Here is a 15,111-nt window from a genome sequence, read left to right on the forward strand (position 1 = left end):
CTCAGCCAGTCAGTGGCCAATGCTCCGGTCCATGGTGTCCGGTCACTTGCAGGGTTCTGAGACATCTGAGACATGATGTCACAGGCTCACTCATCGGCTGCAGTGGTGTCCCACCTTTGCCGCTGACTTGCTGAGCGGGCCTGTGACGTCATGTCTCAGAACCCTGCAAGTGACCACAATGTGGGCAGCAGCGCTGGAGCCAGGGAGGTAAGTGGTTAATTGTTATCACCAACCCCTTCTACGTTCCTTGGCCACACATCTAGAGACATCAGGGGATATATGCAGCTGACAAATGATAGAAGTTGAGTCCACAAACAATCCAGCTATTGGTAATCGTGTGGGAAAGGCTGAATGAACAAGACATCTGATTTTTAAATCAGTACTGATCTAATTGAAATTTCTGAAACAAATAATAGACTATAATGAAGCACGTGATTTGGACTGGACTTCCACAAACTTCTTCTGGCTACCCTATCCGAGTGGAGAATTTCTGAGAGATCCTCATACCCGTTCACGGCCGCGCGCCTTTCTGCCAGCTCCATAGACACCATTCTATGGGCGGGCGGATTCCGCATTCCGCTGAAAGAATTGACATGTCAATTCTTTCGGCGGAATCTACCCGTGCATAGAATGGTGTCTATGGCACAGGCGGAGAGGTGCGTGGCCGTGAACGGGTAGAAGCTACGGAATCCGTTGGAAATTCTCTGCTCGGGTTCCGTAGTATGAAAACACCCAAACAGAGTAGAATTTAATCACTATAAGATCCTATTGTGATCTAAACCAATACAACCACAAAAGACTTAAGTATTAGGAGCACTAAACTAAAGCTAAACAAATTAAACAAAAATTAATTAAATTAATTAAAAAATATAATCTCTGTAAAAAAATGTCATTAGCACAAAAAAAAAGTTTCTGCATGAAATCAGATATGAGCACAGCGGGACCCCATAGACTTCTGAGGCTGTCATGGTTACATACAACAGAGTTTTAAACATATTTTTTGTTAAATAAGCGAAAGCTGTATGCTTCCTGGGATCAGAAGAGGCTCTTCCAGTCATTGCTAAGACACTGACATGTGTATGTAAATGTTGTAGTATGAGACAGGCGTGGTGAGTTCCTGATACAAGCAGTGACGTTGCAGTGTTGTGTCACTAGTGGGATGGTCAGGGCTGGGAAACTGGAGTTTCACCTTTTCAGTATCACAGAGGGAGAGTGAAGACTTACAAGGCGAGCACTGCCCTCTGAGAAGCAGCTCTGTGGATTACTACTTATCATGGGGAGATTATTACAGGGCGAGAAAGTACAGTAGGTAAGTCATGGACTATGTGCTGGGACAAGCACCAAGCTGACACCGGACATTTGCTGTGCAGCTGTTTGCGGTGAGGTGCTGGGTCTGCAAGGTTTTTTTTTTTTTTTACATCCTAAGTGAACTCAGTGCTCTGTCAAGTCTTGTTAAAGGATTGTGAATGCCTTAAATGTGTCCCAATTTTTTAAATATTTTCTGCTGATTTTTGTGGAATTTTTTGAATGTCCCAATCTTGTGGAATTATTGAATTATTATCGCTGACAATTTTTTGGAATCTTTGAATGAATTGTTTGGCTTCTTGTATTTTTCATTCTATTCTATTTTGCTGTGTTTTTACATGGTTCTTTTTTTTCTGGAGCTTTTGAATATTATGTTGATTTTCATATTTTTTATTTTTCTATGGATTTTTGGATTGCACAGCAGTGACTACCTTTATTTTTCAGCATCATGTCACCTTTGACTCCTGTTGGTGATATATATCTCTCTCTATATAGTTTCTTATTAATTCTAAAACTCATCAGTATTAGCTCTTTAGCCTAATTTCTTTCTAGGATAGAATCCATGGATTTTTATACTGTATTCTCCATTCATTGGTGCCAATTTAGGTCCTGACTACCTAACATGATTACTATGCTTGGCAAAAAAAATGCATTTTATGACTACAGTATTGACACCAGTTTCAGAATAGCATATGTGCACAGTCTATACCAAAATCCATGTGAAAATCTGCCCAACCATTGCTGTTGAGGAACTGTAAGCCTCATCATTGGCTGCCAACATGACAGACGGCCTGTCTAGTGTAGGCCACTTCTGTTGATCAATAGCCATCCTGCATTAGACTTCATTCAAAGATATGAAAATATGGGCTATATCTACAAGGACATGCAAATCTCTGTGTTTGTAAAGGATTTTGTTTGTGGCTAATGTGTATTAATTATTTAATAGCATTGTAACATTGTATATAGCATGTTTCTTTGTATCATATTGTCAAGAGATTTCCATATCTCCATAATGTGCAGATAAATGTATAGATGAGGGGTGGACACTGGCAGTAGAGGGTTGAATGAATGGTATATTTGTGCCTTAAAACATAGACACTACCAAAAGTCTTTATAACATTCTAAAAGTAATTGTAAGCTTTAAAATTCAACAGCAAAGTTCTAGCATGTAAATATATAGGAAAGTTAGCAGCTAGTAGGAAGATGTTAATTACTTTCAAGGTGCCAGTGGGCTCCTTATACCTGCAAGGCCCTGTCAGAGACAGCGATAGATAGATAGATAGATAGATAGATAGATAGATAGATAGATAGATGCTATATGTTGCTGGTGGACACAGTCAGCTAATAAATCTAATAATCCACAGCCAGTCATGTCTGTAATGACCCATAATGTCATTGACTGTACGTTTTATAATGATTAACAGCTGAATGCACCCATGTGAATCCTACATTAACTGATTTATTACACAGTGTTACCTTATATTAGTACATAATAAAGTGACTTTTAACATCTTTTTTTTTTCTTTTTCCTCTTGATTTAACTCATTCTGTTTCCCTCTATCTATCTCTGTATAATTTTAGTTTAATATCATTCACAGTTTGTCCTCTTGCTTTATTGCATATAGAATCCATTGACCTGTTTATTGAATAGGGAATCTATATCCTTTGCATCTTTCTTTCAGTACAGTATATCAGTCCTTCTATTTGGATAATGCCGCCATCTACCCTTCAGTATGACTTGGTTATACAGTTGCCTTTTGCTGTGACTCTCTATGCCTGTAATATATTCAGCGGCGGAGCGTGTCACACATTAATGGATATATATAGAACACTGACATATTTTTTTTCTTCCTCCTATAGCTATTTCAGTGGAAGCAGCTTGAGAATTTGTACTTTCGAGAGAAGAAATTTGCAGTGGAAGTTCACGATCCCCGCAGGTGAGATAGATGTTGGTGTCTCTGTCTGCGATGGCCATGGGTGATCATAGTACAGCCACCTTGTCTGACGCCTTATTCATTGCAGCTATACATGTAATAACTTTATGTATATAGCGCCAACATATGTTACAGTGCTGTACATGTGTCCTTTATTCACCTTTCCCAAATATGAGGGGTTTCAGATTCTCTTTTTGGGGGAGGAAGTCAGGGCCTGATGGGGGTTGTAGTTTTGGAACAGCTGGAGTAACGCAGCTTGGGAAACAGTGTTCTAGAGAAATCACTGCTTCTACGAGGGTTCACCTGGATGTCTAACAGAGCATGATATGAGTTCAATAAAATGTTAAAATAATTCACATGTATTTTTCAGCTGGCGGTACATTAATCTGTCACCGTTATCTATATCGTTTATCATGCAAATTTCTTTTCCTTTTTAAATTTTCAGAATTTCTGTGTCAAGAAGAACCTTTGGACAGAGCGGTTTTGTAGTTCAGACCTGGTATGCAAACAATTCTCTGATCAAGTCCATATGGGTGATGGCCATTAGTCAACATCAATTTTACCTGGATAGAAAACAGAGCAAAGTAAGTTACTGTAGTCAGTCATGTATGGCGCTGTCACTGTTTGGGTTTCATCTAAAAAGATTTGCCTGATTTATTATTATATCTTTGTAAATGGTTTAAGGCAATTGAGTGTTAAATCATAAAATGATGGGTCCGGCTGATATCATTACCTTAGCAGTGAGAGGTCCAGCCATGCAAGGGGATAATGTAATTAATGGGGGTCATTTGCATTTTAAAGGTCTCTGGATTTGTCTGGCTGGTGATGTAATAAAAGGACTCCCACCGACACCTCTGGAGACAGTGAGGCTAGCTGCTGCTACTTGGTCTTTAAATGATATTAGCACCTCTTTATAGGCTGACCGATCCCTTTAAAAGGACACTAAACCTGTAGTTGTCATCTTATAATTAAGTAAGTGTTTTTAGAGTTATTCGGATCTGGGAGATAAAACCAGTGATCCTGGAAGGGGCAGGAACGTTTCCCAACTTTATTCCATTTCAAGAACACTATAGTGTCTGTATACGCTCAAGTAGCTGATAACAGAGAACACTAGAGGGTATAGAACTGATCAGCAAATGTAAAAGGCATAGCGTTTAGGATAATTGTCACTTTAACACAATGGTGGCAGCCATTTTATGTTTTATTGAAAAATTGAATAGACAATGAACTCTCTGTGTAAAATATTGTTTGATTAAAGGGAATCTGTCACCAGGATAAGGCAGTTTCATCTGCTTACAACTTGTCATAAAGAAGACTGATCTGAGCAGATTAATATAGTTTTGTAAAAAAAAAAGTTCTATTAGAACTTTTAATTTATTGATTAAGCTCCCTGCTCTTTCTGAGCTTAGGAGTCCAGTGGGTGGTGCCACTCGGTGATTGGCTTCATTTCGTATTGAAATATAGCTGTCAGTCACTGATAGGAACGCCGACTGGACTCCTAAGCCAAAACTCAGCAGAGATTTGAAAAGAATATATAATACAAAGTATACTTAGTTTTCCCCATAACACTATATATCAGTCTACTCAGCTGCTCCTGTGCTATAACATGATGATGGCAGATCAGTGTTCTGGTTCCTTTTATTGGACCCTATAGGAACTAAGTGAAAATTTATACATTTTTGCCTTATCTGTCTGTTATAGACATCTATTTTCAATTTATTATTGATCCCCAACAGGCCAAAATTCCTACCGCTCGCACTCTGGACGAAATTGCTATGGATCTGACAGAAAACACCACTAGCAGGATATCCAAAATGGTGGACGGAAAAAATCCAGTGATCATGGCCAGCAGCGGCAGCTTGATCTCCTCAGGTATAGAGATTTTTTTTATGCAGCTATTCATGAAATAAGTAACAGAAGTGAAATTTTCATAGAGTATTGACGAGACTGTTTCCTGATAGGTTCCATTGAGTCAGAAGTAAGTGAAGAGCAAAAAGCTGAGAAAATTCAAGAATTAAAGAAAAAAGAAAAAGACTTACAAGATGTTCTGCTGAAAAAAATTGAAGAACTTAAGAAGATATGTATGAGAGAGGCGGTAAGTGATCGAGAGGGATCATGTGCTAAGTGAGCTCAATGATTGAGGCCATTAGGATTCCTTTCTTTTTGTTGGGATCCATCAGTTATATATTGGATTGAAGGAAAAGATGGTCTAAAGGTGACCTGATATCTTATTTCATTTATTGGTTTTCTAGGAACTAACTGGGAAGCTGCCAAATGAGTACCCACTAAATCCTGGTGAGAAGCCTCCCAATGTCCGCAGACGAATGGGCACTACCTTTAAACTGGATGATAATATTCTCCACAGTGAAGAGGTAATTGATCACTGTTGGGCTGTGTTACTAATCTATTGGGACAATGAATGGTGGTCTCAATGTTTTGGAGATCAGTCTTGTCCCCTGCATACAGGATGCGCTCCACTCTCTTAGAGTGCGTCCTGTTTTGTTGTTTATTTTTTACAGCAAATACTTTGGCTTTTTTGTCATTTGCTTTTCTGTTTTCCTTGCACCCAGGAATCTGACTTGCAAAATTTGGAGCACAAGTTCCTAATACAACAACAAATGGTCGAGGCAACAAAGAAACTTTTGATGGAGCCGGACCTTGCGAAGAATGTCAAGAGGAAGAGGAAACAGGATTATGGTGATGCCATAAAGAGACTGCAGGACATAGAGAGTGCGATCAATGAATACAGGATCAAGAGAGGAAAAGACCCAACCAAGAGGGCCTCTCTCCTTTTTCAAGGTACAGGAACAACATTGACCTCGCTGTGGGGTTTTCCACACTAACGGACAGCAAAGAAAGAACAACCCCAGGATAGCCAGAGCTGTCTATATATTATCCCAATCATACTGTCTTCTCAGCTTCTTTATTATAAGCTTAAAGGGATACTGTGTTTTCAAAAACTTTTAACATCTCCTGACACGTTCCTAGGAAAAGTCTGTGCAAAGTGCATTCCCTCATGGCTCTGTGCTCTGTGACCGAGAGACTCTCGTAATGTAATTCTCTGGGACTTTCTTAGATCGCATGCACAGAGTTAGTGTCCTAGTGATCTGAGCACCTGGACCTCGACAGATCAAAACTTTTGACATGTCTAGGTGTTTTCTGAACACCCATGCACCTTTTAACACATTACCCCAGCCATAAAGTGACTGTACCTTGACAGATTGTAAAGTCCAGGGGTTATATGGTGCCCGCTTTGATCTCTTATTAACCCTTCTCTACTTCTACAACAGTTAATAGCAGTATTAGCCTTCAATAACTACTTCTCTTCTGAAAAGGAAGTTGTGACTAAACTCTTCTAATAATGACTGATGATAGCAATATAGTCCCACATCAGCTCCCTCTTGTCTCTTCTATTGTTACTCTGAGTTATTAAAGACATTTGTGCATCCTCCTAAACAACACCATGGGGGTTTAATCTGGATTAATTCATCCTTTAGGTTCTATTAGTCAAAAGAAAATCTTAGTCAGCTATTTGTGTCATCTCTTCCCTTTCTGTTCACTAAAATTCTTTCCTTTATTATATATTTTATAGATGATATCATCCCGTCGGAAAGCAGCTCTTTATCAGATACAACCACATTCGATGACGGTAAGTATCTCAAGAAAGCTTACTTTATACTAGTAGATAATAGTGCCCCCTAATGGCTAGTTTTACGTGAGTAGCATTTAGTTATGGTGCATGCTCAATCTGTGTACTGAGGCTAACTTGATAGTCTTTTTTTTTTTTTTTTTTTTTTTTCAGATGAACCAATCTACCTACAAGGCCAGAGATCCTGCTCCTTACAGAATTCCCCCAAGAACAGACTTCCAAAAGAGAGAAGCCTTTCCAGAAAATCTTCCCTCAATGAACAATTTTCAGACATGCGCCTCTCAGGGTAAAGAGTCCTAAGGGGGGGTTAGAGGTTTCTAGCTACTCAGCTGTAACACCTACCAATCATTTATTAAAGGCTATAATAAAATATGTGCAGATATCATTGGGAGGAGGAGTTCCATAGTGTATTGTCTCCACTTCTGGCTTTTTTATCTAGATATTTGTTTTCAATAGATGTGATAATAGACCATTTGTCTTGAAGCTCTTAAGCTATTATAATAGGTAGTGCCAATGTAAGAGGTAGTGCCCCCTAGTGGACAAATAATTGTTCCATTTTCTTTAAAGCGTAACTGTCATGTTTTTTTTATTGCAGAAATCAGTAGTATAAGCGATTTTAAGAAACTCTGTAATAGGTTTTATCAGCCAAAAAAGCCTCCTTCTGTACTCAAGAAGCAATCTCCCAGCCTCCCCCCCTGACTTCTTATCTGTGCATTATCAGGCAAACACGTCTTCATTACAGAGAAGCCAGTGAAGACGGGCTCTGCTCTCTCTATTGTAAGCCTATGAAGGGGGGAGGGGCTGAGGGAGATGAGGGAGCAGGAAGAGGTGACATAAAGGTCAGCTGTTTGTAGACTCTCTGGGCACCTAAACCTCAGGATTCTGGGGTCAGAAAGGTCAGTGCTTATCTATGAACTTACTGAGAGAAGATTGCAGGGTGTTGTGCTTTGCAGAAATCCTCCATGCTCAGTCACTCCTAACAGCCCCTCCCCTCTCCATAGCCACATAATGGAGACAGAAATCCTGCTTCATTTAATGTGAGGGGGGAGGCTGGGAGATTGCTTTTTCAGTACAGAAGGAAACTCTTTTGGTTTATAAAACCTATTACAGAGTTTCTTAAAATTGCTTGAACTGTTGATATTTAATGTTTTCAAAAAAATGACCCTGAAATGACAATTACGCTTTAAGTGAAAAAAAGCAACATTTTAGTACTGCTTTATTGTGTTAAGTGTTTTTACTCATTTTGTAACATTCTCAGAATTGTTGATCAAGTTCTATACATAAATGATGTGTTTGTTCTCATTTTGCACAACTTGGCTCCAGAGAGTGAATTTAGTATGTTCTTCCCATATATAGCCACAGAGAACCTACTTCAACACACAGCAGCCCGTACAAGACTGCCGAGCGGAAGCCTCACGGGGGAAGAAGCATGCCTTCCACTCCTGTGCTAACACGAAACGCCTACAGCAGCAGCCATCTCCAGTAAGTTGGAAATAACTTAATGCAAGATACAATAAATCAGGAACATGAGACAGACCTGAGCGTTCACTTCAAGAGTTGATACTGATAAAGTAATTGCTTTATCTAGAACTTTTCGGGTATTCAGCATAGGCTACAAATGTCTATCAAAACCCACACCGATCAGCAGAGCGCATTTCATTGAGTGCCATTCCAGCCTATATCATGGCTCCTTCATTCTGCTTATGAAGGAGGACCTGCACATTGAGGCAGGATCACACATGGCACCTGCGGATATGCACACATAAGATTTACAGTGGATGAGTTCAAGATTTTGCAGATCTCATGCTGTGGATTCTAGAATCTATAACAGCTGTGAATTTTCACGACCAACTTCATGGCATTAGCAGGAATGAAATCCTGCGAATAACACCTTTTGGATTTTCCAGTAGATTCATAGAGGATTTGCAGAAAATTTCCATCATGTGTGAAACCCCAAATCCGTGTACAATCCTGCAGAACTCCTATCTACAGGATATATATGGTGCATTTGAATGGTTTTTTTTAAACTATATTGTGTTTTGTTTCTACTTTCTAGGAACGAAGGAGTAAGCCATAATGGAAGACAGCGACGGGGGAGCTTAGAATCCCATACTCCTCTCATTGTTGATACTGTTGATGGAAGTACGACTTTCTCAATCTCAAAAAGTCAAAGAAGCAATAGCACCGAGGTTCTAGATGACGGATCTTCTTATACCAGTCAGTCTAGTTCGGAGTATTATAGTACACCGCCAAAACAGAACTACTGCTACACAACCCAGACACTGGACAATCGCCCTCGGGACAGGAGGCGTCACAAAAAGCAAAACTTTTCTGCAGCAAATTCTGGGAGTATGCCAAACCTGGCCCATAAGGATGCACGAAACAGTGTTTACCAAATCACCCAGAACCAACCATCATCCAGCTATTACATCCCCGGATATTCATCCTATCATGATAGCGACCCCTATTACAATGGAGGCTACATCTATGAAAACGATACAGAGGGACAGTACAGTGTCAACCCCTCGTATCGATCATCCATGCACTATGGCTATGACCATTATATGAGGTATGATGCAGACCAGTATGTGCCTCTCAACGCATATGCAACATTAAGACTACCGAAAAAGAAACCGGTAAAGACTACAGAGCAGATAACAAAGAACATTAACAAAGCCATTGTGGCCGAGCATTTGAGAGGATGGTACCAGCGGGCATCGTATAACAAAGATGGCACCCATGGAATGGTTGAATCTGAGCGGGGTTCACAGAGAAGTCTCTGTTATGCTTCTATGCAAGTTCCCTCATCTCCTAGTCTCCGGGCCCCATCTTGTTCATCTGGTAAGTTGGGATGGACTTTCAATGCTTCATTAGAAGAGTTCTGACTCTTGTGAAATATATAATCTTATGGTGTGCCTAGCCTGCAACCTTAAGCAACCCAGTAGCCAAAGATGAGATGATCTAGTGGGTTACGTTTTATACATGTTATACCTTGGTTTTCCTATATGCAGCAATGGTGGGCATTACTGTAGAGCTCATAGTGGGGAGATGGTGAGATGGGCCCTACTATGGATTTATCATGCAGAACATCCCATTAAAAAAAAAATGTATGTTAACATGCTGGCTGAACATTACAATGTAGTTCTGAATTGCAGTACAGTATCTTCTTTCCAAAAACAGCCATACATTGTCAATAGTCATTGGCCAAATGGTTGTTTCACTGTTTATTTTTCCCAATCTGCCCATGTATTTGCTATGTATTTGAATGGAGAAAATCTACTGCCAGCCTCCACTGCAGGAGGCTTACCAATCTGAGAACAAACAAATCGGGCCCTTATAATTCAATTCCTCGACATCAGACGGTCGGCTAATCTGAAGTCGGAGAGTTTGGTCAACGTGTTTAATGTATATGGGGTCCCCTAACCAGTTGGAGATTGTAAAGGGCAAGTGCTCCCGCAAGCATTATATTATTCTTTCAGAATTCCTTGAAGGAAGTTGTTTTTGTACTTGGTTGTAGAGGCATGTCACAAAAAGGGTGGTGCCACTATCATTCAATAGAAAGAACTGCAGTGCTAACTCTTTGGGAAATATGGTTTTCATGTTTTTTATTTATTTATATTTCAGTGTCTTCCACAAGCACAGTAGGGAGTCGGTGGGCACACAGTGGCACATTGGTTTACCCAAATACCGTACCTCACTCGCCATACGCTGGCTACTCCACTGCTTACAGCAGCACGCCTCTGCCTAGCAGGTGAGTTCTGGATTGCAGTCTGACCGGTTTGGTCTCTGCGTATACATTCTCAACATCCACAGACGCGGAACATCCTAAAAAGGGTCTTCTCTGTTAGTCACTGTGTTTTTTTTATGCATTTGGTTGCAAGGTCAATAATTTGTTTAGTAGACATGGGAGAAAGCCCATTACAGGAGAAGAATGCTTGTTATTCTAGACTGCTGACCCTGCTAACCTGTGCTGAAATAGTGACAGTGTGAGACTGGAAGGGCAGGGGACATGGTGTCTTCCTCAGTGTCCATTATGGATATTGTGTAAAGGTCCTAAGAGGAGATACAAGTATGCCTGTCACTTTAAAAAAAACTTGTTACAAGTCAAAAGCTTTCAACAGTTAGGGTCTGGGTACATACCAGCTGATTGCTAGACTGAATTGAGAGAAGTGCTCGGCTAAGCACTTCACTCACTGGTTCGCTGCCTTTTCTGTCTTGCTGCAAGTGATGGACTCCAAAGACTTATAACAATCAGTTGGTGTCTGAACACCCAGACCCATTTTTTAAAGTGACAGTGCCCATTTTAATTCTTCCCCCAATATCAGGGGTATACCTATAGGGAAAGTAGTGGTAGAAGATACATCTGGGCCTGAGCGGGCTCAAAGACCTCTCAGCACTCAGCATAAAAGAAAAGACCAGTACAGCACATGGTAGGCGGATGCCTTGTTTCATATTTTGCATTGGGGTTTAGAAGCTTTGGGCTATGTTCACACATAGTATTTCCGTCAGTCTTTTTTCAACCAAAAGCAGAAGTGGAACTTACAGTGCAAAATTATATTAGAAAGATTTGCACAGTTGCTGTGTTTCCAGCCCACTCCTGGTTTTGGCTGAAAAAGACTGACCAGAAGACTGACAGAAATACTATGTGTGAACTTAGCCTTAAAGTGTAGCTGTCCTTATAATTTCTCACCCAATCATTTGCTCCTGCTGCTGGAAATTTGAGTAGCTGTGGACATGACCATGCGGGGTCCGTTCCGAGCACAAGTCCTATTCTTTTTTCATATTCAAACTGTTTATTAAATCCAGTGGAAAGTACAAATGATGTCAAAACAGTAGATGAGAACATAAAATAAAGAGAGCAAAGAGCACAAGCTCCAGGGATAGACACACATACATCTTCATATAAACTGGCAGTAACAGTTCCCTTCAACGCGTAGCGATTCTGACAAAAAAAGGATATGATAATTTGACACAAGTGCGTCTATGCTTTAGAACCAAAAGCAACAAAAAAAAAAAAAGGGGATAAGAATGAACAAAGAGGAAAAAAGAAAAAAAAGGAAGAAAGAAGAAGAGAGTGGATCAGCCAGCGTGGTCCAGGGGTGGGAAGGGGTGGGAGGCACAAGTCCTATTCTGATTCAGTGGGGTTGTGCATGGAGACGACCTGGCACGGTTGCATCTATAGTTACCTGAACCTCTGGCAGCAGGAGCGAATGATCAGGTGTGGAGTCATAATGACATCTGTGTTTAAGTTACTTTCATTAATATCTACCAATTCCTCTTTAAGGCCCCGTGACTTGAAAATGTAATATTATATGTATAGTCAGATAGTACCCATCCTTCCCTCTTGGTGCTGGTTCACACCATCTTCCCATCCCTTACATATGCATCCCATCTTTACACGGGAAGCTTCAGTCCTCATTTTTTGACACCCTTTTTCCTTCTTCCCATCCTTTGTAGAAGGGATGAACCTTCTTCTTTGTGTGCTAATGCTGAGTTGTCTTTGAAGTAGGGACGACTTGTCCAGATTAACACTTTCCAACAGGAAAGGGGATGGAGCCCCTTTCTTGAGATCTTGGATCTAGGTTCCACTTCCTATGACAAGAAATCCTAGCTCTTAATCAAACCCTGTCCTTCATTGTTTTATAATGTAAGAGAGGAGAGTGTTTTACCCTCCCCTCCTTGTTTGCTCTTCATGAAGGGCCCTAACCAAGTAATGGACCCCATCCTCAGGTCGTACTGAAACCATAGTCACTTGCCTTTGTGGTATATCTTCTAGCCACTTGTCCATAACCAAATTTAAGGGACATTTCTGTTTTCATCCACAGAACTTTCCTGACTTACACATCGCAAGTAGATGACCCAGACATTGCACCACTAAATGATGAGCCTCTCCCGAACGACCAAGACCTCTTATGGCATGAAGATTCCAAGCCAGGCACCTTAGTATGAAGTGATGGATTCTTAACACTTTACCCTCTTCTCCGCTTATCACCTCATGTGCCTTGCAGTGAAAGCACCGATATTGCAAAATCCACCCCTTTGGGGTGAGTATTGGCACTGGGAATACCGGCAAGAAAATGGTCAATGTTCTACTGATTGACGAGGCACAGTCTACTGGCTTATAAAACAAGCACTTGGTTTTACCAATGAACTTATAAAAAGCACTTTTTTTAAAAAATTTTGGAATTTGTTTGACAAGAGCAACTGTGAAGACAACTAGTGGCTAAAATGGTGTACTGCAGCAAGGAAAGCATAAATAAAACAGGATGGAATGAACACTTAGCAGTCAGTATTGGATCATCCATATGAAGGATTATAACAAGAATGCAATGCAACATCTCCTTAAGCCGCCATTTTCTCCTATACAATCCAATGCTTCCAAAAAGTTTAAACTGACCCCCAAAAATCTGTACATATGAAGATGTGTATATATGTTTTCTTGGCTATTTTTTATTAGCATTGTATGGTTTTTATATATATTCTCCTGATACTTTGCTTACAAAGCTCGATGAATGAATTTGTTATGGTACAGCTTGGTTTTTAGAAATGATCACCAAACTTTTTTTATATCTCTCTCTCTCTATATATATATGAAATGGTTATAATCTGCTGGTCAGGTGTCACTAATATCTTTTATTATTTGCAATGGAACAATTGTGGAACAGGAGTTTCTTGTGTGAAAGGTACGGGAGGAGATCTGCAAGCGTGTCAGGGGCCAGAAATCAGTCAGAATGGAGTGTGAATTAATATTATTATTATTATTATTTTTGTTGTTGTTGTTAATATTACATTTCCATGGATTAAACTAGAATTTAATGTTATCTGGTTTTGTGGCATCATTTCAACGGGTTGACTTTGGGTTAAGATCTCTGACTTGTATGCTGACCATATCATGTCACTGGTGACCTCATTCATTCACTAGTGACATCACTTGAATGCTGAAATGCTGACCTTATCCAGTCACTGGTGACCATCATTTATTCATTAGTGACATTACTTTTGTGCTGACCGTATCCATTCACTGGTGACCTCATTCATTCACTTGTAGTGTTGAGCTAACCTCTCAAAATGTTTAAAGTCAACAATGTTATTAGAATCCGAACGCTCAGTGTTTAATTCTAGAGATGAGCGAACCGGCCGAAGTTCGGGTTCGTATGAACCTGAACTCTCGGCTTTTGATTCCTGCTGTCTTCCTGCTCCGTGGAGAGGGTGGATAAAGCCTGAGGACCGTCTGGAAAACTGGGATACAGCCATAGTTATTATAGGCTGTATCACAGTTTTCTAGGCGGTCCTCAGGCTGTATCCACCCTCTCCACGGAGCGGGCAGACAGCGGGAATCAAAAGCCGAGAGTTCAGGTTCATACGAACCCGAACCTCGGCCGGTTCGCTCATCCCTATTTAATTCCCCGTGGCTGCTGAAGTTGGATGCCACCCTAGGGAGTCCTGGAAAACATGCATACAGCCACAGGCTGCATCTGTTTTTTCCTGGCAGCCCTAGGGTGGCATTCAACTTTAGCAGCCATGGGGAATCAAACACTGAGCGTTTGGACAACATTGCTGACCCTGAACATATTGACAGGTTTGCTCAACACAATTCATTAGTGACATCACTAAATTAGTATTTTTCCAGCCTACTTGAGAAAATAAAATTCTGTATTTGCAGACAGCAGCACAGAGATATAAGCTAATACTGAACTGTATTAGTACGGGTGTATATAAAGCAATAGCACGTTGGGGTGTGTTCCGCATAGAATGTCAGTGCCGATTCCGTACTGTGATCGGGCCCTAATGCAAAAAAGCATCCTGTTTTTTTCTGCAGCTTGGAATAAACAGTTTTCTGATAAGAACCAATGGTTTTGGGTCCTTTCTGAGTAGCATTTCTGATATAGGAATTCTGGTTTGTTCAACATGTGTTATTATTCCACAACAAATAAGGAGCACAGCAGCTCTTTCTAGGATAAGACCACCAGGTGAGCCCCTGCCCATATGGTGCCTATGTGGATCCCATTTTGTTGTTTCATAGAGATTTCTGGAGCTTTACCTGTTTGTAAAGTCTGCAGGTTTTTCCAGAAACTAAATATTGAAGACTGCTAAGTTGGGATCCAATGTTTTAGTTTTTTACAAAAGTTATCACAACTCTTTTCTGACAAAAGCAGACCTAATCCTCGGAGAGAGTGCAGGGTAAGGCATGCTTAAACAGGTGCCTGTGCTCACCCCCATGTA

General features: G+C 40.5%; 1 protein-coding gene across 2 annotated transcripts in view; it reads left to right on the top strand.

Annotated features, from left to right (window-relative positions):
• The window catches only part of FRMD4B (FERM domain containing 4B), a 171,053-nt gene extending 157,344 nt beyond the window's left edge, over positions 1-13,709 (top strand). For both annotated transcript variants that reach the window (XM_069966909.1, XM_069966908.1), the window contains exons 12-23: positions 3,166-3,242; positions 3,685-3,823; positions 4,976-5,111; positions 5,201-5,334; positions 5,492-5,611; positions 5,810-6,038; positions 6,832-6,888; positions 7,042-7,174; positions 8,245-8,370; positions 8,945-9,729; positions 10,513-10,639; positions 12,714-13,709. In XM_069966909.1, coding sequence (XP_069823010.1) covers positions 3,166-3,242; positions 3,685-3,823; positions 4,976-5,111; positions 5,201-5,334; positions 5,492-5,611; positions 5,810-6,038; positions 6,832-6,888; positions 7,042-7,174; positions 8,245-8,370; positions 8,945-9,729; positions 10,513-10,639; positions 12,714-12,837 — 2,187 coding nt within the window. In that variant the 3' untranslated portion in view covers positions 12,838-13,709. The remainder of the gene's footprint in view (positions 1-3,165; positions 3,243-3,684; positions 3,824-4,975; positions 5,112-5,200; positions 5,335-5,491; positions 5,612-5,809; positions 6,039-6,831; positions 6,889-7,041; positions 7,175-8,244; positions 8,371-8,944; positions 9,730-10,512; positions 10,640-12,713) is intronic.
• The last annotated feature ends 1,402 nt before the right edge of the window (positions 13,710-15,111 follow it).

The sequence above is a fragment of the Dendropsophus ebraccatus genome, chromosome 4 (genome assembly GCF_027789765.1).
Source record: "Dendropsophus ebraccatus isolate aDenEbr1 chromosome 4, aDenEbr1.pat, whole genome shotgun sequence".
In the NCBI taxonomy this organism is placed as follows: Eukaryota; Metazoa; Chordata; class Amphibia; order Anura; family Hylidae; genus Dendropsophus; species Dendropsophus ebraccatus.